Genomic DNA, 22,379 nt, shown 5'->3' on the forward strand with positions numbered 1-22,379 from the left:
ACTGGGACTGCTGCAAGGGCGATAAGGGACACTGGGACTGGTGCAAGGGTGATTAGGGACCTTGTGACTGGTGCAAGGATGATTACGGACACTGACTGGTGAAAAGTTGATTACAAAACACTGACTGGCACTGTGGTGATTAGGGGCACTGCAGTGACTGGCAGCACTGGTCTGGTGACATTGTACTGCTGTGTGTCGGATCAATGGCTGTCGGCACTGACTTACATTGATATCAGAGCTGCCAGCCATTGTACTTGATTATCACCACAGCAGTACAATGTCACCATAGTGACACTGCACTTGTTCTCATGACAGTATGTAAAAAAACAATGAATCACTCCTAACACTGTTCAGCTGCATTCAAGCATTCAGCCATTGTTTACTACTGTAATTGCTTTGATTGGTCACAGTGATCACATGGTACAGGGCCAATGATGGACACAAATACTGCAGATCATTCTGCTGAGCACTCCCAGTGCAAGTGTGAGCATCTAGAGTGGGAGGATTTACAGGTACACCCTCCCAGAATGGCAGTTAATGTTTAAAAGGCATGTTTCTGTCAGTTCACACTGCCTGAAAAAGGCCAGAATGCTTTGAAAGCTTGTACTGCAATCTATTTAGTTAGCCAATATGTATTATTGCCCTAAACCAGGGGTGGGCAACTGTGGCCCTCCAGCTGTTGGTGAACTACAAGTCCCATCATGCCTCTGCCTTTGGGAGTCATGCTTGTAACTGTCAGTTTTGCAATGCCTCATGGGAATTGTAGTTCTACAACAGCTGGAGGGCCACAGTTGCCCACCCCTGCCCTAAACAAAAAGTTCTACTTTTTGTCAATATTTAAAGCCGCATTCACCGCGCTTGCAGAATGTGCGTCTTGCTTGCAATAACATTCATTAATGACACCCCAAACACAGGAAGCAGACGTGATTTTCTATGCAAAAAACCCTCATCAAAACTTGCAGTTCAGAAACACGCACAGCTCAACGCTCAAAAAGCTACATGAACTACTTTGGTGCATTTGTCATACATAGGGCAGCCCACAGAATTACTATTTTCCTTATATTCATGATAACACAATCTGTCTGAGCTGATGCAGCAGAACACACAAGAAAAACGTGTTTTTTTTTAGTTTTAATTTTGTTAACAAAAGTTTATGTACAAACATTTTTTGCAGCATCACAATGTCATAATAGAAATACACAGTTTTAAGACAAATAAAACAGCATAAACTTTCTCACTTTAAAGATTTGTCACATTGGTCTTGGATATACCAAATGGTGAAAATCTGGCTGAAATTGTCCTCATTATTAGATAGCATCTTCCTTCTGAGAGTGTCCATACAACTTTCAAGTAGTCAAATTCTTCTCTTAAAAAGGTCTGTTTAAACATACTGTATCTGGTAAATGTGAAAAACGTATTGCTTGCAGGAATATCAGAATGACGATGCTGAAAACAGCTATGTTTGCTACTCAGCCAACTTTTTGGTAGAAATACATCATTCCTTTACATGTAAGTTGTACATCTATACATAGGCCTGTTATCTTTGATAAGTGTCTGCCCACAGATTAGGATAGTCATCTAATCTTGAGCCATTTTTGTTTATTCCAAATCATGCCTAACAGCTTCACCTACATTTTGAGTAATGAGTTTACAGGTTATGGTGAATAGGAGTATCATATTCAGCTGAAAATGTCACCATTTGATAAACCACAAAGTAATCAGCAGGAGAAGCCTGCTAATTAAAGTGCTTAACATACACTACTCTTTTCATTCACATTAGTTTCCATCAGCGTGCTTTGCCCATCCAGGGACTTCTTAGAGGACCATAGACTGAGGGTTTCCAAGGAGAAGTGGAGCTAGTCTAAGTAATGCTCTTGCTGGCATTCTGAGGTCTTGGAATTTCAACAGCAGCTCAGAAAAACTATTGCTTCCTGGAAGAAAAAGAATTACAACAGATTTATGATTAGAAATTGTCTGGCTGTGATGTCAACAAATCTCTCTCTCCAACACATTTTCGATTTTGGCAGGTACCCGCTCCCACTTCTGCGGCAATGGCCTAGGCGATCGGAAGTGGAAGTGGTCTACCCCCTCCTCCCATGTAATCTTCTGGGACATGCGACAGGTCCAAGAAGACTACGGGACTATTCACAAGGCACATCGCTAATCACGCATGCGCAGTGGGCACCCGGCTGTGAAGCCGCAAGCTGTCTAAGCCAGGTGCCCACACTTTAGATGCCGACTCCGGCAAGCGAGGATGGCTGGTATAACTGGCTGTGGTGAGGACACCACTGGATTACGGAACAGGTGAGTGGCTTTTTTTTTTTTTAAAGTCAGCAGCTACAGTTTTTTTTGTTTGACTGGAGCTCTGCTTTAAACATACTAGTTAATTCATGGCTATTGTCTGGTTTTAGACTAAGTTAGAGAAAAAAAAAAATCACTCTAAATGTCATACCTGAAAATATAACATCAGACTAAACGCAGAATGTGTACAGCTTTTCCATTAACATGAAGAACAGTTATGCAAATTGTGTAAGTAAACTAAATAAATAAAGTGCAGCGCTAAAAATCAACAAGCAGAAAGTTCGATCTAAAAAGTTCGATCTTTAAAATTCGTTATCAAATGTTCGTAAATTATTTAATTCGATACAGTAATATAGTAGACACAGCTATGAGGAATCCGGAAGAAATGGCAGAAATGCGCACTCACCGACCACGCATAGGAAATGCGCATGTGTGTATTAAATTCCGCAGATGTCATTCTGCCTCAGGAAGGGGTGTCATCAAATGATGGTCTGCTGGACTCACAGGACCTCCTTAGGATCGGGATGGATCAACCGGGTAAAGACTCCCTCCAGGTGAAGGCTTCCCTCCTCTGGATGTATTGGAAGCTGTGTCTGCTTATTTGCCAATTTCTTGTTTAGTTCTTCTGCAATGGAGTCATTCAGTTTACGTTCAAACTGCCAAGGAGTTGTTCGTACAGTGTCCACCATTTCAACTAGGACAAACATGGTGGATGGTAGCAAAGATGCTACAAGAAGCCATACCGGACTCCGCCAGGGACTGGGATCGAGTCGGACACATCCACAAACTCCTTCCCCAAACCTGCGTGTTTTACCTCCACACCATCCCACCAGGAGCTCCTGTGAGTCCAGCAGACCATCGTTTGATGACACCCCTTCCTGAGGCAGAACGACATCTGCGGAATTTATTACACACATGCGCATTTCCTATGCGCGGTCGGTGAGTGCGCATTTCTGCCATTTCTTCCGGATTCCTCATAGCTGTGTCTACTATATTACTGTATCGAATGAAATAATTTACGAACATTTGATAACGAATTTTAAAGATCGAACTTTTTAGATTGAACTTTCTGCTTGTTGATTTTTAGCGCTGCACTTTATTTATTTATACTTGAGGCGGTTGTGATCTCCTTTAGTGCTATTAGCTGCTTACTTTTATAACAGGAGCGCTCACTTTGTTTTATATATTTTATGTGTAAGTAAACTGTATTAGTCAATATTCATCATAGCACATGGCACAGAAAAGTGAGAAAAATAAAGTGTGGATGTGCTCAAAAACGTAATTTTGATTGATTGTAAGAATACCAAGACACTATTGAAAAAAAACAAAAAAAACAAAACATATCTAGAATGGCTCCTTAGAAAAAACTTTTAGTGAGTGGATATAGTGTATGAATCCTTTACGGTGTACATCAATTCTTTATTCGTAGTACAGAATGAAATCATATATTACTATGTTGGCTGAAGTGTTACAAATATATGCATGCCAACAATATGGTGTCAAACCATGAAAGATTAGAAACAAATCAATACGAACCTTCAAGTTTTCCTTCCAGTAACATCTTTGGAGCAGGCACTGAATAGTAAACCAAGAAACAGGCCAACATACTAAGCTGGGAGTCATCCACTGGCTGGCCAGCTAAATAAGAGTGCAGAGTGATGTCTCCTCCACCTATTGGGATGAGGGAATAAGGAAAGGAAACATTCACTCTGTGCCAGTTTGCATTAGTAAATCAACATAGAAAACGTATCAATTGTAAAAAAGCAATAATTTTGATATGGTGATGACATTTTAAATGTTTTACAGTGGCACAGGGAGAGGAATGGCAAACATTATTCCGCTTTAATTCAAAAGTCATTATCTGCACACCAGTACTCAGTTACTAATTCCAAGCCAGGCGTTCAGTATGACAGCCAACAATTGAAGAATGAAAAAACAATAGCATTTGATCACACCCAACCTTAAAGTTTAACTAAAGCCAAAATGTTTTTCTTCATTTTGGATAAAGAGAGGGAGGGTATAACTCCTGTTTTTTTTTTTTTTTTTTTGCATCTGTGTCCAATAGGGGAGATTTCCCTGAATTTGCTGTCCCATAGCCACAACAGGAAGTGAGAGGTAATCCCTCCAAAGTGAGGGAATCCTGGTGTGTCACCAGGGTCAGAAGAACTAGTGTCTTCATTGGAAGATTTTCCCTCTATTACGGTTATGGTGTCAACCCAAAAGATGGGATTTTCTTTTACTTGCATATTCTATAGCAATACAATTAGAGACAGTGAATCTCCCTAACGGGGGTAAAGGCAGCAATAAAAACGAATAGGTATTCTAATTCCTCTCCACTCTATCTAAAGCTAAGAAAAAAATAAAATAAATAAATTTGCCTTTAGTTACACTTTTTTATTGCCATCAGTATCCCCAGTTAGGACGTTTCACTCTTACTTTCTTTTCTGGCAAGGACTAATATGTTACAGCTTCCCAGTGCTTAAGTTTTCTTTTTTCAGGCTTTTCCCTTTATTTCTACCTACTGATTCTGCCAGTACCACACTTGGTAGGGTAATAATGCTCACCCATTGTACTTTATCTACAGAGGAATAGCATTGTGAATCTAGGGGTGAGGTGTTTTGCAGTCAACAAAGACTAGACAGCACTAAAAACACTGTCTGAGAAAATGTACTTAGATGTCGTGGCTGCATTGTTTTTATTTTTTAAGCCAATGACTGGTAAGCTGCAAATAAAAGGAATTGTGACTTACCTGTAAATTCTACAACATGGAATACATTATAGGCTCAAACCTTCAGGTAACTGGACGCTGACTAAGCCTTCTAAGACACATCCCCTTGGTGCCTCCCCTATAACCCTACCCCATACAATGTAATGGAAAAGTAGTGTCAAGTCAAAATTCCTATTATTTTACTTCAATAAAACAAGACACAAGTGAAGTATTCATAAATTCTCAAGCAAAGAATGAGAAGAGTGGGCAACAACTAGGCAAACAGAACTGTGCCCAACAATAACAAGGGTCATAGACCCAACTTCAGAGTGCTGCTGCAAGAACCCCTTCGGTTAAAAGCTGCATCCACAGAACATTGGACATCCACTTGGTAGAAATTCCAGGTGGCTCCATTAAAAAAGCTGGGTTACAAAGGCCTGATTCCAGAAAGCCCAGAAAACTTACTGCTCTTGTGGAATGGACAAGTAAAAGCACAGCAGGAAATTTGTCCATTAGAATGTAAACTCTGGCTATTAGATTTCTTATCCATCAAGTGATGGTGGACTTGGAAGCATGGTGTTCCTTGCATTGTCCTGAGGACAGGGCAAATGGAATATATCTGTCTCATCAAAGCTGTTTGGCTCTGACGAAGTCCAGGCAAAGAAGAGAATTTCCTTTGGGTGCTTTGGAGCTGGGCATAAGAATAGTAGGACTATGTCCTTACTGAGGTGGAAGACTGAGACAATTTCTTCCTAAGGTGTTATCAGTCATAAGACAACCATGTCATTGTGAAGGATGAGGAGTGGCTCCTTACAAGACATGAGACATGTCTGACAGGTGTGGTAGTAACCAAAAAGTCCACTTTGCAGGAGAGGTCATCTAAAGGAATATTTCTGATGGGCTCAAAGGGTGATTTCTGCAGGACAAAGAGAACCAAGTTGAGATCCCAAGGAAGCAAAGGGTGCTGCAAGGGGAACTTGATGCGAGAGACTTTGAATAAAAGTTTTGGGGTTTTTTTTCGCTCAAGGGAGAGTGAAGTCAGAGGTTTTTGAAAAAGAATGAACAAGGCCGAAACCTGTCCTATCAGAGTGCTTTAGGCCACGTTCTGGTCAAAACTTGACTGTAGGAAGGCAAAAAATGTGAGACACTAGGCAAATAAGGAATTCAACATACAATGATAGATCTTTCTGGAAGTGACATTTCTTGCTTCAAGCAAGGTAGGAATAGCAAATTCAGCGACCACTTTATTTTTAGGGCATGCTTCAACAGCCATTCCGTTAAAGCCAGAGACTGAGAAGCAGGCGAAATTAGAAGCCCCGTGACAGCAGATCCAGCTGTTAAGAAGAGGCCAGGGGTTGTCTGCTGGAAGCCTGAGTATGCCTGGCTTCTGGGCCTATTTGGTGTAATAAGAATGACCTTCTTTCTCTCCTGCTCAATCTTTCAGTCTGAACTGAAACCAGGGAATTATTGAGGCATCCAAAGCCAGTGCTAGAGAATCCTTGGTCCTGGCCACAAACAGAGGTAATCTGTTGTTGAATCTGAAGGCCAGAATGTCTACATCGAGATTGCCCAATTTCTGACTTATTATGGTGTTAGGCGAATTCCCCTTCATCCAGATGGTAGCAGCTGAGGTAGTCCACTTTCCAGTTGTACACACCTAGGACATGGACAACAGAGATGGCAGTGAGATTCTGTCCATTAAATTATCTGTTTTGCTTCATTCTAGGTTGTATGACTCCTGATGCTCCCGTAATGGTTGATGTATGCCCTAGCATTGCCTGACTGCAACCTCACTGGGTAGCCTCACAGAAGAGGGGTTCCAATGTTTCAGAGCTGTTCCCATTGTTTTGAGCTACAGGATGTTGATGGGGAGCTTGGCTTCCACGGGTGACCATGTGTCCTGGAAAGTGAGGGACTGGAACACTCCACCCCAGTCTGAAAGACTGGCATCTGTCATTATCACTTTCCTGTGATGAGGCAGAAAAGACTTCCTTACCTTGCTTGGCTAGTCAGGAGCATGAGTAGGTTAAGGGAAGGAGCACACTTGTTGCAGGTGAATAAGATGTTGTATTAGAGATGTTTCGAATGAAACTGGGCAAATGGTATAACCTTGAATGTGGGTACTGAGAGGCCTATAACTCTCATTGAAAATTTAATTGTGGGATGTCTCTTTAATTTCAGCATAGAATCTAAGAGAATGACGGTTTTTATTTTATGGAAGGAAAATCCTTGCTTAGGATGTGTCCAGCACCAGATCCAATTATTCCAGGTGAAGAGAAGAACGGAGAGCAGAAGTTTGGAAATTGATCACCCAACCTATAGCCTGGTGCACCTGAATGGTCATGTGAACAACTGTAGACAGCTGTAAGGGAGAAGAGTTTTTCGAGAGAAGGTTGTTTCAATAACCCGTGGTCTTGGATGCCCCAAGTTCTGAGAAGGGCAAGAAGAGGTGAATACTTTGGCAGCAGAGGTTAGGCCAAAGGGCAGTGGTAAAAACTGGAAGTGCAGAAAGCATTGATGAGGTAGATAAATGGAAATATGCAGGTAGGTATCTTGGATGCCTATGGATGCCAGCTTGGTGGGCAATGTGGGCCAAGCTAAAAGGAAGGGCTGAACGTAGGTTTTTAAACTGAAGATTTGATGGGTTAGGTGCTCTGTGTTTTGAGGAAGTACAGCCTTCTGCGTAGGGGCTTTTGGAATCCCCCCCCCCCTCCCCTGACATCCTTGATGAACTGGTCAAGTGCTTCCCCAAACAGTTGTTTTTCTTGAAAGAGCTCACATGTAAGGATCTTATTGCAGGCAGCTTCAGCTGTCTTGGTAGTTAGCAAAAAGATTTTGCACATGTAAATGGAGATTGGAGCCATTCTTATGTTCCTGGGCATCAACACAAGAGCAGAGAAAAAAGTCATTGTTGTAATTGCTCTGTTACATCATGGTTCTTGAATACAGGATTGTTTTGTTGTTGTTTGTTCATTGCCCTAGTCCAGTTAGCTGCAGTTTGATATACTAAAGTTGCAGCAAGATCAGGTTGCAGGGCTGGTCCTGCCAAAGTAAATAAAAATTTTAGGAAACTTTCTGTCTTCAGAATCTTTGAATAAAGGAACATGTTCGGTTGGTACAATGAAATGTTTGTTTAAGACTGAGACCACAGTTTCAACTACAGGAACAGAGCTCTTTTTAGTGAATTTCTTTTTCACTGGACAAAGTTCGGTAAGTATTTTTGGGGAATTGAAAATCTTTTCTACACGGATTCAGTCGTCATAGGTTGTAAATTCTATTTGTTCGTGAACAGGGAATATCATTATAGATTTTGCAGGTCTCATTGTACCCAGGGGGCATGGCAAGACTGAGGAGAATCAGGTTCTACAATGCCGAGGCTTTTGTTCATTGCAGCAGTGAAGCATTAGCTAGCATTATGCATGAGGCTCCTACTTTGGGTGTAAAAGAGGGAGGGAAAGAAGAATCTTCTACAGCCTCTTAAAAACTGCTGCTATATTCTCATTTCCTTCTAGGGCAGACATATTGGTAGCCCTGGACAAAGATAGCTGTATAAAAGTAGTTAGTTGTCTGGGGAATGACAGCACAAAATTCTGCTTTTATCAGGTAGGCCCGCTTGCTGCTCGCTGGAGATAGAATTGGATGAAGAGACTGGTGTTGAAATCAGTTCCAGTTCCGGTGTAAGAGAAGCATCATCTTTCTGAGTCTCTGAAGTGTTGTATGGGCCTTCGGAAGAGTGAATTTTCACCTTAGGTTTGGCCATGGCTCCCTTTCGTTTGGTTTCCACTGCCATTAGCTATAGGCGAAGGTACTCCCCTATGGGGCACTCACGGAAGTAGGGTGAGGAATATAAGGTAAACATGACCAGAAGGAATATGCAGCAACCCAAATCTAGATCGCACTGTAAGGAATCCTTGTGGTGAAAGGACTGGAAGAAGTGCCTAAGTACCTGATAGAAGAATGTGGTGGTAAATTGTGCGATTTGTGGTGTGATGCAAAACCTGGTCACCCACCTGAGGCTAAGTTTTAGCTTTAAGTGGTTGAATTTTAGAGCCAGGTTTGAAAAAAAAATTAACCCAATCTTGAAAGTTTACCAAACTGTAACCCTAAAACATAGCTTAATATTTAACTCCAAAAAAATGTACCAGTGACAAGTCCTACACAAAGTTAACACTTTACAATTCGTGTTTTCATTGTCATCAAAACCACCTGTACTCTGCAGCTAATATAGCAGCACTCGGCAGTGAGCACTGGAAGTAACCAGTTTGTTTAATATGTCCTAATCATAAGACCACACAACTAAAACTTGAATGCATGTCACTTTCACCTTGAAGCCACTGGTCTAGGGTGTTATCAACGGTACATTTCATCACTGGCAAAAACTCGGAATTCATGAAAAGCCTTCGACAGGGAATTCCCTTCATCCGCTCATGGAGGTTCTGTGAGTTAAAGAACTCTAGAACCAGCTTTATCTGCCACAGCTCAAAGGTCTCTGTTGTTTCCCTCTTCTCTAGTCCTCGAACAGTCTAATAAAATGAAATAAAAAAGAACTATCAATTAAATGTTTCAATGGCAACCTGAATGTAAGGTAATAGAACTTAAAGTTTGACAAGCTATTCAAAAGTATAGAAATTCCAATGCCTGCGATTTTTAACTATTGTACACATTAGTGTTACTAAATCCACAATAGTAAAATCAGTCTGTATATGCAGTAAAGCATGCTTGTTATACTCACTGTAGAACCTAAGGGGTTAATCCTCCGCATTGTGTGAAAAGGCTGTTTGATCCTGTCTTCTCTGATCCTCCCCTTCTTTTTACTGTCCCCAATCCATCTACCAAAGTACACTGCAGCAGTGGCAAGTCTGAACATGCTCTGTTAGGTGTGGATTGCTAGTGAGTTTTCTTTTTTTAATTTAATTTGGGGAGGGTGCATGTGACCGACACAGGGTCACTCAGTGCTGTCTGGACAGAGGGTCAGGGGTCATACAGCCTCATAGGACAATCAGAGGAGAATGAAAACGCATCCTACAAGATTAACCAGTGCTCGGACAGCCACTGATAGATGTCACAAGACTACTATTTGCTGCTGATGAGAATATGGTATTTAGCAGTTTATATTTACTAAAATAATTGCATTTCCATGTTCGGTGTACTGCTGAAGACCGGATATAGTGAATGCAGGGTCATGGATTTAGTAACATTTTAATAAAAAAAAAAACCCACAAAAGCTGCTGTATTCAAAATGCCATATAGGCATTCATTACAAATCAAAATAAATGATATACAGCGCTATGTGCAAAATTTCTTTTTAATGCACATAGCACTGTATATAATTTGCATTTAATCTGCATTTACTCTGCCTTCTGCTTTACTTTTTCTGTGGTATCCTATCAGCATAGAAACTTCAATGCAACCAGGAAAAAAATCTACGAGCAATGATGAATAATAATAACCACAGAGTGCAAGATCTTATACTACACTAGAATTACCTGGTCAATTGCAATGTAGGCAGGAAACATCTCAGGGTTCTCTTGAATTACACATTCATACAAGATAGAGGAAAACAAGTCCAGGATTTCCTGTTTCTGAAGGTATAAATGGTTATAGAAAGTTGGGAGGATAATTAAAATTTCATTTTGTGATGCAGAATCAACTTTCAAGAGTATTTAAAGTGTTTACACAGCTGTGCTTAAGTTGTCAGAATGCAAACGCGCTTCAACCAAAACTTGTATATAATTTACTAGGACAGAAATAAACACTTCTTTTCATCTTGGCATTCCCGGCTCACTTGCATAGCAATCCCTTTGCTGGCTTCCAAATTAGAATCTAAAGCCACTGGGATGTCTTATCTGTGAGAAAGTTGTGTTTAAAAGGAGTCTATAGTGAATTTTAACACATTTTCTCTCTCTTTATTATGATCAGGTATAAAAAAATAGAAATGCACTTTTTCACAAGTTTCACAGTGCCTACTTATCTAGTTGGACACAGCATTTCAGTTTACTATACAATGGATTATACTGTTGTCTACAGCAGAATTGGGCAGAGGTGCACAAAATACTCAAGGCTAGCCACTAGTGGCTATAACCTCTCACTTACTAAGCCAGCTCCATTGTAGTAAGCAGTATGAATAAATACAATGGTAGAGCCAAACCAGAGGCGAGGAAGCTGTGTCCCTCAATGGACTCAGAAATGTAGATTGTATAATAAAAAAAAATTCATTCTACTGTCCATAGAGGAGCACAGCATTCAAATGAGGATACTGTGAGATATCCAAAGATGTAAAAAAACAGCAAAGAGGAAAGATGTTCATCCTTCAAGAGGAGACAAAACAAAAGTAAGTTGGCTTAGTATTAGGAGTTATAGCCCCTAGGGACTAGCCTCCAGTATTTTTGTACCTAATGTCCAATCCTTCTGAAGGTGACAGCATAACCCATGGCATCTTAATCGCAATACTGTGTCCCTTGCTGGAATATACAGAAAACAGGACTTTTGTATTCACCATAAAATCCTTTTCCTGAAGACCACTGGAGGAGACAGGAAGTCTTAAACCGCCAGGTTATTCTCTTGCCCATAGCAGGATTGGATACTAGCAAACAAAAAAAAAATGGTATGGTATATCTTGTCCTAATGCTGGCATGCCTCAGTATTGTAGCAAATCAGTACTAAGTGCATGATCATAAACACAAAGGGGTGGGGCCTATGTCCTTTAATAGACTCCAAGAGAAAGCATTTTATGGCGAGAACATATATTCTCTTCTTTCATGCCCACAGAGGGACATGGCTAGTCTTAAAACTTCAAGACATGCAAAAGCAATCTGAGGAGTGGGAAGCACAGCAAATAGTCACTAAGACGTCCAATATTAACAACAGGTACCTGCTGCTCAAAAACCTGCCTGCACGACCTTACGCTTGAAGCTGGCATCTACCTGGAAGAACTTAAAGGATGTGTGAACAGAAGACCAGGTGGAAGTCAAGCAAATCTGGGAAACAGACCTGATGCTGAAAAGCCCAGGAGACAATCACTGCTCTAGTGAAATGAGTCTTAAAAGGACAAGCTGTCCTTTTGGAGGGGGCTTGGTTATGTTTTGGGCTTCCCTTGAATCTGTAAAGGGCTTAAGATTATCAAAGAATTATGTTGTGAAATGTACTATCCAGTGTTAGAAAGCTCTAAGTCACAGGTCATGGGTCATCCTCTAGGAAAGCCCAAAACACACAGGTAAAAAGCACTTAAGAATGGGTAAGACCAAAACATTTGATTATTCTGATGTGGTCTTCTGTGAGTCCCAATCTGAATCCTATTAAAAATCTAAGGAAAGAGCTGAAAATGCAGTCTAAGGAAGGGGGCCTTCAAACATGAGACAGCTTGAGCTGTTTGCTGAAGAGGAGTGGGACAAACTACCTGCTTGTAGGTGCAGCAAACTCAGTGACAGTTACAAAATTAGCTTTTTTGCAGTGACTGCTTCTAAAGGTTGTGCAACAAAATATTATGTTAAGGGTCCTGTCAAGTTTGTTCATTTCATTTTTGTTTATTATTTAAAATATTCTAATATTTTATTCTAATATTGTGGAATCAAAAATGAAAAGCAAAGTCTGATTTCTATTAAATATGGAATGAACAATCATTGACGCCAATTACTTTGGTCAGTTTCAAGTTATTTGAAAATAAATTGTGGTTCTACTTTTCCATGGAAGGGTATCAACACATTTTTTTCTGCATTTGTATATTAATTAAAAAACATAAAAAGCAAGCAAACTGCAGAGATATGGATTTTCCTTAACCACTTCAAGTCCAGACACTTTTACCCTCTTCCTGTCCAGGCCAATTTTCAGCTTTCAGTGCTATCACACTGTGAATGACAATTGCGCAGTCATGCAGCAACACTGTACCCATATTAATTTTTTAGCATTTTTTTGAGACAGATAAAACTTTATTTTGGTGGTATTTATTCACCACTGGGATTTTTATTTTTTTGCTATATAAATGAAAAAGTCCATAGATTTTGAAAAAAAAGTGTTTCTTATAAAATTTTGCAAATAAATAATCTTTCTTCATGAATATTGGTCAAAATGTATTCAGTTATCTTTTTATTAAGAAAACAAAAACCCAAATTAGTTTAAAACCAAAAATTATAATTTTTCAAAGAAATTTTTTATAACATTTTTATTTTATTTTTTATATTTATGGGTTTTTTTTAAGATACTGTCATCCTAGCAGTACAGTGTCACCATAGTGACACTGCACTACATGTGGGGGGTGATGAAGATTTTTTGTTTTTACACTGATTGCTTTTACACCCATAAAGGCTGTAAAAGCAATCATTTCTCCTTCTTTCTGACTGCATTCTTGCAGCCATTGAGAAATACTGTGGGAGCTGTGATTGGTCACAGCTTGCCACATGGTACAAGGCTGTTGTGAATAGCCTTGTACCATGTGATCTCACAAATAGTAAGCAACGATGTCAGCAAGTGACATCTTGCTTACTACTATTCATGTGATCACTGATTGGGCAATCAGTGATCACATGATCAGGAACTCACAGAGGTCCTCCGGGCATAGCCAGGCACCGAATCGCGGTGCTGCACGCTCCCAGGGAGCACGCACAGGCTGTAAATAAGGATGCAGTTTATGAACAGCAACCCGCTCCTGCACTGCTCCCATCCGGCCGTTTATGTACATGGGCCAGACGGGAAGTGGTTATTTGCCTATGGAGAAATGCTGCAAACACACAATAGACTGTGGCCTGCCGGCTAAAATAGATTACTGTACAAGTGTGGTTCAGCAAAAAAACTTTAAAACAGATATGTCATATAAAGGTTACATTTTCTTCTTAAATTGTTTTTGCTTTTAAAAGAAGAATCATTTAAGGATACAAGTTTCAGGTGTTTATAGGAACCAAAAAAGGACAAAAAAGTGGGAGTATTTTCTGCTCCACAACTAACATCCTCCTGATTTTAAAGGAGAGGTTCACCCATTTGAAAAAAATAATAAATGCACATTTTTTCAGAACAAAACAATACGTGAATTTATTAATTTTTTTTTTTCACAGGAGCCTACGATGCACCACACCCGCAATCAGTTTATCACGGCAACAAAGTCAGGCTCCTGCACCTAACGCCTGCAGCTCGGTTGTCTGTACCTCTGTGCTTGCTCTTTGTTACAGAGCTGTAGGCAGCGTGAATGGACTTTGGGTATGCTGATAAGCACGCTCGCAGTCCAGGAGCATGTTACACGTTACACCCTAAATATGGTTAACCTTTCAAACAATAGCCAGTTTTACCCTCTGTCAAATAGCAATTATGTTTAAACATTACCGATACTAAAATAGTCAAAACTAAAGAGAAGTAACACATCAAACATAAACATTTTAAATTTGTTTAGCGCCACATATAAAAATTACAAAAGAAGTTTACATTTTCATATTAGAAAAATAATTAAATTTTTACCTGGCCCATATCAGTTGTTGGCTTGCAAAAGTATTCAGAGAATGACAGCAATGCTGGATCAGATGTGAATGCGGAAATGGCCTCCGGCTAATAAACAAAAAAAGAACAGTGTGTGCTTAACTGTTTATCAAGCAACATCCATTATCCAAGTCACACCACACTTTGTTAGAACTTCAAAATGCTTCATTTACTGAGGGAACTTTCCGCATAAAATGAGCCTCTGGGAAATGGATTCCTAAAAAATGAAACACTGACCTAAAGAAAAAAGCAGAGTGTTTTTTTCAATTTGGGTTAATAGAAGACAACAGTAATGCCAGTTGACGGCTTCTGACTTTGGCAAGCCAAACATTAGGCAATTTTCTTTCCTTCCCGGTTTGAAGGAAAGAAAATCACTCCGTTTCCTGATCAACACAGTCAGGGTTGATGAGGGAATCCCTCTTGCTGTGCTAGTGAATTCTGATAGCAGGAAGTTTTGCGGCCATCAGAATACAATGAACACCATTGCCGGCTATAGCCAGCAGCAGTGATTGTATGGAAAAAACCCAACATGAAGGTTATACTGAAGTCAATCAATAGATTGACTTCAATAAAACCAGCCTGCCCATAGATGGATCGAAATTCGGCCGGTCAAATTTCGATCTATCTATGGCCAGCTTTAGGGTACTTACACACTGTACTGATGTATAAACATCAGACATTTCAGGCAAAAAAGAAACAAACCATGAGGATGGGTTGTATAGCGCTTGCACATATATGTACGTACATGTGTACAAATTCTAGCTTTAATTCAATCAAGGGAGTGTGACATATCCACGTATACGTTTAAACATACTGACCAGCAACACAGATTTTTGTATTTTTTTTTTCTTTTTACTGATCTATACACAGTGTATGTTTATGTGTTTGTGTGTACAGGCATGTTGAAAACAATGGTCTAAATTTACAAAAAACAAAACCAAAACAAACACCTGTATGCCCAATAACGCTGCATTGGCAGCAGTGCGGAAGAGGCCTTACCGTTCAAGAGCAAATCCAGCCATTTTTTTTTTTATTTGAGCTTAAATAAAAGAACTAGGATGGGTTAGAATTTACCAAGAGTTTATTGCTCTGTGTAACACCTAACTGGTTAGGTCTCCCCTTATTCTCTTTTCCACAATACAGCACAGATGGAAATGAATAACCTCACAGGAGGTTCTAATCTTCTATAAAATATTTTGCTATCTCTGTCCCAGTTGGAGACATCCCCATCGCTTCCTATTGCTCTGACCCTATGTCATTTGTTTGATGCGGCTGTCTCTTACAGGCTTCTGTTAGATCTATATATACACACATCATAATTTGATTCACCCTTTGAAGAATACCAATAGGAAGGTACAGCATGTTTGCTCTTATTACTTATTTAAAGAAAATTGTGTAAAAGCAACCCTTGTATTAAAATCTACATTGCATCCTAGGGCCAAGCAAAGCAAGTGCTTTGTACAATCACACACATTACTGTCTTGAAAAACAAAAGCTATTGAAATGAATGTAAACACAAGATACTTTTTAGAACAATGTTTCAGATGAAGATTTGACATATTGTGGTATTACTCCTATAAGAGCCAAAAAGAAGATATTAGTAACCCTAAGGACTCATGCACATTGGTGATCTCTCCTAGACGCCTTTCCTCCTGACAGCAGTGTTTTGACAGAGAAAACCACTTGAAAACGTGTAAATACATTTAGGCGTATCAAGCGCTTGACCGTAAGTTCATTTAATTGGACAGAATAATAATTTATTCTGGCCATTGAAATGAATTAACGCTCAAGCGCTAAACACACCTGGCGTCAACACGTTAAGATGCATTTACATGCGTCAAACAGTTTTTCTGCAAAAACGCCGCTGTTCCTGGATGCTCAGGAACTTTTTCTTTTTTTTTCTTGCTCTAAACACCTGTGTGCGCATGGACACATAGGCTAACACGCAGGGGCATTTAGTGGAAGAAAAGAAAAAAAAACGCCAGACACCCCTAACAGCAGCGCCCAGTGTGCATGAAGCCTTTGAGAAGAACTCCATTTGTTTAACATAGTTACATTGGTTCAGTGATCTCCACTAGGCTACTGGGTCCCTGCCCTGCTACATTTTGAACACAGGCACAGACACCATTAAGAGAATGCCTTGCACGTTTTCAATGGATGCAAAGACTTCTCTGACTGGGCAAAGTGGAGAGCATGGTGTCACCGCCCCACCTTGTCCAATCAGAGAACTCTTTGCATTCACTGAGAAAATACAAAGCAATCTCTCACTGGAGCCCCTGCTGAGTTGCTGACCTCCTGTGTTCAGAATACAGCAAGGCAGCATTTCAGCATGGGACTCAGACACAGGAGGAGATCACTGGAGTAATGGTGTCCACTACAGTGATTTTCAGCTTCTACTGGGATCCCACAGGTATGGTATATGCAAGCACTGTAAATTGCTAGGTGGGGCCTCCATGGATCAGACTTGTTTTTCCTGCACATCCCACAAATGCTCAATTGGATTGAGATCTGGAGAACCTGGAGGCCAACTCACCACCTCAAGCTCGATGTGTTCCTCAAACCATTCTTGCATTCAGTTCTGATGTTCACATACCCATTATAGGTGCTTTTGGCTGTGAACACAGGTCAGCATGGGCACTCTTACTGGTCTCTGGCTACACTATGGGACAGGAAGTGGAGGGAAATCTCCCTGATTTAGACACAGATGGCAAAAAGAAATCTGACAGGGGTTGCAACCCTCCCTAACTCGATCCCAAAGTTTTGCCTATAGTACTACTTTAACATGCATACCCGTCTTCAAAGGCAGTGCCATATTAATGAAAGAGGTCCAAAGAGTGTTTCCACCTAACCCATCTGTATTCCTGATTTCATAAAGAACTCTGCTCAGATTTATCTGCCTCTAAACAGACCATCAAATATAACCGCAATAAAAAGCATTTGTAAGAAAGCTAATGCTGGTCATAAACAAAGTGATTTTACTATTTTCAAGCAACTATTAACCACAAAAATTTTAACAGGTCAAAGCAACTTACCAACAACAGTTTTGATAGTTTCGCCATAAAAACTATTGGTAGTTGATTGCCTTTATCTGTAAAATCTGTTTTGCAGTCAAACTGGCTATACATTTTCCCCAATAAAAGAAGAAACCAACCTCGTCATATTAAACCAATTCAGCAGTAAGCCACGAAAAACAGCAAGTAGCATCTGAGAGTAATAGCAAGCATTGATATTTACCTCTCTCTCTCGTGGCCCACTTTTACACATTAGAACTACTGTAAGTGCATGAATTATGATATAGAAAGTGTAACATCGTAGGCTACAGAAATTAAAATACATTAGACATCAGTTTTCACACCAATCAAAAAAAAAACAAACAAAAAAATCTACTACCTTAAATGTACGAGCTTCAGAGTTTCTGAGTGTAACAGTTTGAGCGAGCAGACTTCTCCAGCCCATGGGGTCCTCTTTGTAGGACAACTGTCCAGCACGAAGCTTGACATACAAAACACCATCCTTAGAAAGGATAGACCTAATAGAGAATGAAAAGTGACATAAAAAATGGATTCAGCTGCAACATGTAATTGATTGAATAATAACTGGCAATAAGAATAATTTTCTCTGCCAAGAAATCTAAAAACGTTAACTAAATCAGTCCTATCAAATCAACCTACCCATATGTATGCATTTTAGGGTTCTGTTTTGTTGGCTTGTAAATATATTTTATTGTTCAAAATGATGTAACAGCAGACAGATATATCTAAACATAAATGATTCATTCCTTGAGCATTAATGCCATTTCAAAAAACACATTAATTTCAAATTACGTACTTCAGATGTTGTGTTCCTTTTCGTAAATCGATAACAATCTCCCAGTAGCGAGGACCCTTCACTTTTATCTAGCAGTGAAAGGAAATATGTTAAAACCTAAAATGCATTGAGCAAGAGGAGACAGATAAAAAGATTAATAAAGTAATATCCTGTTTCTCAGTTCAGTTGAATTCCTTTTTTTTTTTAACCACTGGGCGGAGGACCATCTCACCATGGATATCACAAAACACTGTTTACTTTCAGAGAACTAGTCACAACTGAGAATTAAGTTTACACAAGCATCTGTACTAGGCTTAGTACATTTTATAAAGCATGCAAACTACATTTGCAATTGAAACCCACTGCAGTGTTGTAAGCAACAAATATTCAGAGGTGATGAGTTTCTGTGCATTTTGAAATGATCTTGTTTTCTGACGTTTTAGGTGAGTTTACCTGCAGGTCCATGTAATGGGGGCTTTAAAACTGCACCGAAAAACAGCTAAACAAACAAGGCAAGGAAGCTGATTTACCAAAGGATTGGAGAATCTTCCACCAATAAACTGTGAGAAGATTAACTTCAATTATCCAATCATGTAAAAAGGAAATACTATGCGGACTTATTTAATCTGTACGTGACTGGATAATTAAATATTTACACAAATATTTGAATGTGACAATTCTCAAATCCTTTTGTATACAGTGGCTATAGAAAAGAATCCCCCCCCCCCCGTTAAATAAAAAATAAAATCACATTTTGTTGCTTTGCAGCCTGAAATGAAGACAGACACAACTTATAACATCCAAGTGAAAGATCTAACACCGACATGTCAGAAAAAAAAAAAAATCAAAAACAGAATCACTGAGTTGAAAAAGGATCACCCCCTTGTGTCAGTATTTTGTTGAACCACCTTTTGCTTTATTACAGCTTTTAGGCTGTCGGGATATGTCTCTACTAACTTTGCAATGTTTGCCCATTCTTCTTTGCAGAACTGTTCAGTTAAATTTGATGGTGACTGTCACTGAAGTGAGTGAAGTTATCCCACAGATTTTCAATGGGGTTTAAAGTTTGGGCTCTGACTACTAGGCCATGCAAGGGCATTCACCTTGTTCTCCTTCAACCACTGTGTGGTCATTTTTGCTGTGTGCTTAGGGTCATTGTCATGTTGTAAGATAAATCTTCTTCCCATTGACAACTTTCTGGCATAGCTGGGTAAAACAAAAACAGTGTCTGCCTTTTCAGACTTCAATGCAACAAAATGTGATTATTTTAAAAGGGGTTGATTTTTTTTTATACCCACTGTATCAGCCTCAATGCATCTTACATTGCACAGAAAACTGCAATGGGTTTTAAATCACAATTGGAGCAAATGAGCACACAGTCTTAGCTTACCATAACAGTGCAAACTTACATATTAAATACTTATATTCATCCCCTTATTTAGATTTGAGAAATCTTTCAAAAGTAAAGTCTGCACAATTATAATATGTTGAGACCTAATACTCGGATTATTCTAATGCAGGTATGACTGGTTCTCTACAATACAACAAAAAGTTGCTATTCATATAGTATAGGTAAAGGTTTCTCAACCTTTATTCAGTCAAGGCACCCTTTAAAATTCTGCACAACTTTGAGGCAACCATTGCAAAATGTAAAAAATGAAACTAATATTTTTACAGAATGCATCAACATCTGCACATGTGAGACACCCAACGTTAGAGGCGATTTATCCTTTCAAAGCAAATATACCTTTGCACACTGATACTGACTAGTATTCCACTGTTTCTCTTACCCCTCAGTTTCTTTCCTTCATTCAGCTAATGTGACCCCAGTGTTGATGGAGAGGGGCAAGCAAGGATGCAGTGCAGGTGCCCAACATCCTCCTTATCAACTGATTACATCAATTTTTTTATGTCGTTGGCAGCTAGAAAGTTGGAATGGTGAACAATGTGGCTTTGTGTAACTAAAAGGCAGGCTTGATCCACCTGCTGGCTTATATACAATTTTTGCACTTCGCCAAGGTTCCCCTAAAGAAGCCTAAAGGCACCCTGGTTGAAAAAGGCTGGTAGAGGTACATGCAGAGTATTCACATAGTACTCCTGGGATACACACAGTGAGAAGCAAAAAAATCATGCTAATAACAATTCTCTGTTAGACTTGAAAAATGCATCACAAACTACACAACACAGCACTTTAAGAACCATTTATACTGATACAGTGTATAGTGCATTGACATATTTTGAACCCCAATTAAGATCCTTGTTAAGGAACCTACCAGTTCAGCTTTATATTTTCTTTTTTTAAAGAACAGCAAAACAAAAACATGATAAGCTGGATGTACAATTATGCCTTATCTAAAAAATGCTGGCAACGGTGTAGAAATAGTCCAGGAATGTGCCCACTAACAGCCTGCATGTGTGTGCTTTCTCCAAGGAATAATATGCCACATCCATAGCGAAGACCCCTCTTTTCCTCTGTCAAAGGAGCACATCAACATTGTGTTGCTATTCTAACCATTCCATTGCCTGGAGTGTGATAGCAGGCATTAAACGACCACGGAATTGGTCACTTCCAGCTAGTTGTGAACTTGGTGAATTTGGAATCAAATGAAGGCCTGGCCATTATAAATGGAACACTCGGGCGTGCCTAGGGCATCATAATGTGTTGACGCACCCCTGCTAGAAGCATGCTACAAGTTTATATATATACAGTTGTGTTCAAAATAATAGCAGTGTGTTGAAAAAAGTGAATAAAGCTCAAAATCCTTCTAATACACACAAATGCACTGGGAACACTACACATTCTATTCCAAATAAAAACATGAAGAAAAATATCAAATTTATGTTGTTCCTCTAAAAAAAATTGAGGAAAAGTGAATATTAGACTGTTCAAAAAAATAGCAGTGTTTGTATTCTTCTTTACAAACTCAAACATTCACTATATAAACTGAAAAATGTTTGAAGATGTTGCTTTCCTTTGAATCACTTAATTAATATTTAGTTGTATAACTACTGTTTCTGAGAACTGCTGTACATCTGTGTTGCATGGAGTCAACCAACTTCTGGCACCTGTGAACAGGTATTCCAGCCCAGGATGATTGGACTACATTCCACAGTTCTTCTCTATTTCTTGGTTTTGCCTCAGAAACTGTATTTTTGATGTCTCCCCACAAGTTTTCTATTGGATTAAGATCCGGGGATTGGGCTGGCCACTCCATAATGTCAATCTTGTTGGTCTGGAACCAAGATGTTGCACATTTACTGGTGTGTTTGGGGTCGTTGTCTTGTTGGAACACCCATTTCAAAGGCATTTCCTCTTCAGCATAAGGCAGCATGATCTCTTCAAGTATTCTGATGTATTCAAACTGATCCGTGATCCCTGGTATGCGATAAATAGGCCCAACACCGTAGTATGAGAAACATCCCCATATCATGATTCTTGCGCAACCATGCTTCACTGTCTTCACAGTGTACTGTGGCTTGAATTCAGTGTTTGGGGGTCGTCTGACAAACTGTCTCTGGCCACTAGACCCAAAAAGAACAATCTTACTTTCATCAGTCCACAAAATGTTGCGCCATTTCTCTTTAGGCCAGTCAATGTGCTCTTTGGCAAATTGTAACCTCTTCAGCACGTCTTTTTTTCAACAGTGGGACTTTGTGGGGGCTTCTTGCAGATAGCTTGGCTTCACATAGGTGTCTTCTAATTGTAACAGTACTCACAGGTATCTTTAGACCTTCTTTGATCTTCCTGGAGCTGATTGTTGGCTGAGTCCTTGCCATTTTGGCTATTCTTCTATCCATTCGAATGGTAGTTTTTCGCTTTGTTCTACGCCTTTCAGGTTTTGGTTGCCATTTTAAAGCATTTGCGATCATTTTAGCTGAGCAGCCTATCATTTTCTGCACTTCTTTATATGTTTTCCCCTCTCCAATCAACTTTTTAATCAAGGTACGCTGTTCTTCTGAACAATGTCTGGAATGACCCATTTTCCTCAGAATTTCAGAGAGAAATGCACTGTAACCAGCATGTACAACATTTGCTGCCTTCCTTCCTTAAATAAGGGCAATAATTGGCACCTGTTTTTCAAAGAAAAAATGACCTCACTAATAG

General features: G+C 39.6%; 1 protein-coding gene across 4 annotated transcripts in view; it reads right to left on the reverse strand.

Moving 5' to 3' along the window:
- Window positions 1-1,116: 1,116 nt before the first annotated feature.
- The window catches only part of ANAPC1 (anaphase promoting complex subunit 1), a 129,395-nt gene continuing 108,132 nt past the window's right edge, over window positions 1,117-22,379 (reverse strand). For 3 of the 4 annotated variants that reach the window (XM_089693256.1, XM_089693257.1, XM_089693258.1), the window contains 7 exons: window positions 18,296-18,363; window positions 17,858-17,996; window positions 14,450-14,536; window positions 10,495-10,590; window positions 9,333-9,531; window positions 3,838-3,972; window positions 1,117-1,931 (listed from right to left, as the gene is read on the reverse strand). In XM_089693256.1, coding sequence (XP_089549382.1) covers window positions 1,816-1,931; window positions 3,838-3,972; window positions 9,333-9,531; window positions 10,495-10,590; window positions 14,450-14,536; window positions 17,858-17,996; window positions 18,296-18,363 — 840 coding nt within the window. In that variant the 3' untranslated portion in view covers window positions 1,117-1,815. Of the gene's footprint in view, window positions 1,932-3,837; window positions 3,973-9,332; window positions 9,532-10,494; window positions 10,591-14,449; window positions 14,537-17,857; window positions 17,997-18,295; window positions 18,392-22,379 lie in introns of those variants that run through there. The other variant, XR_016315402.1, reaches the window with a different exon arrangement.

Source organism: Staurois parvus, unplaced genomic scaffold (genome assembly GCF_062004578.1).
Source record: "Staurois parvus isolate SC_StPar_1 unplaced genomic scaffold, SC_StPar_1.0 ptg000619l, whole genome shotgun sequence".
Lineage (NCBI taxonomy): Eukaryota > Metazoa > Chordata > Amphibia > Anura > Ranidae > Staurois > Staurois parvus.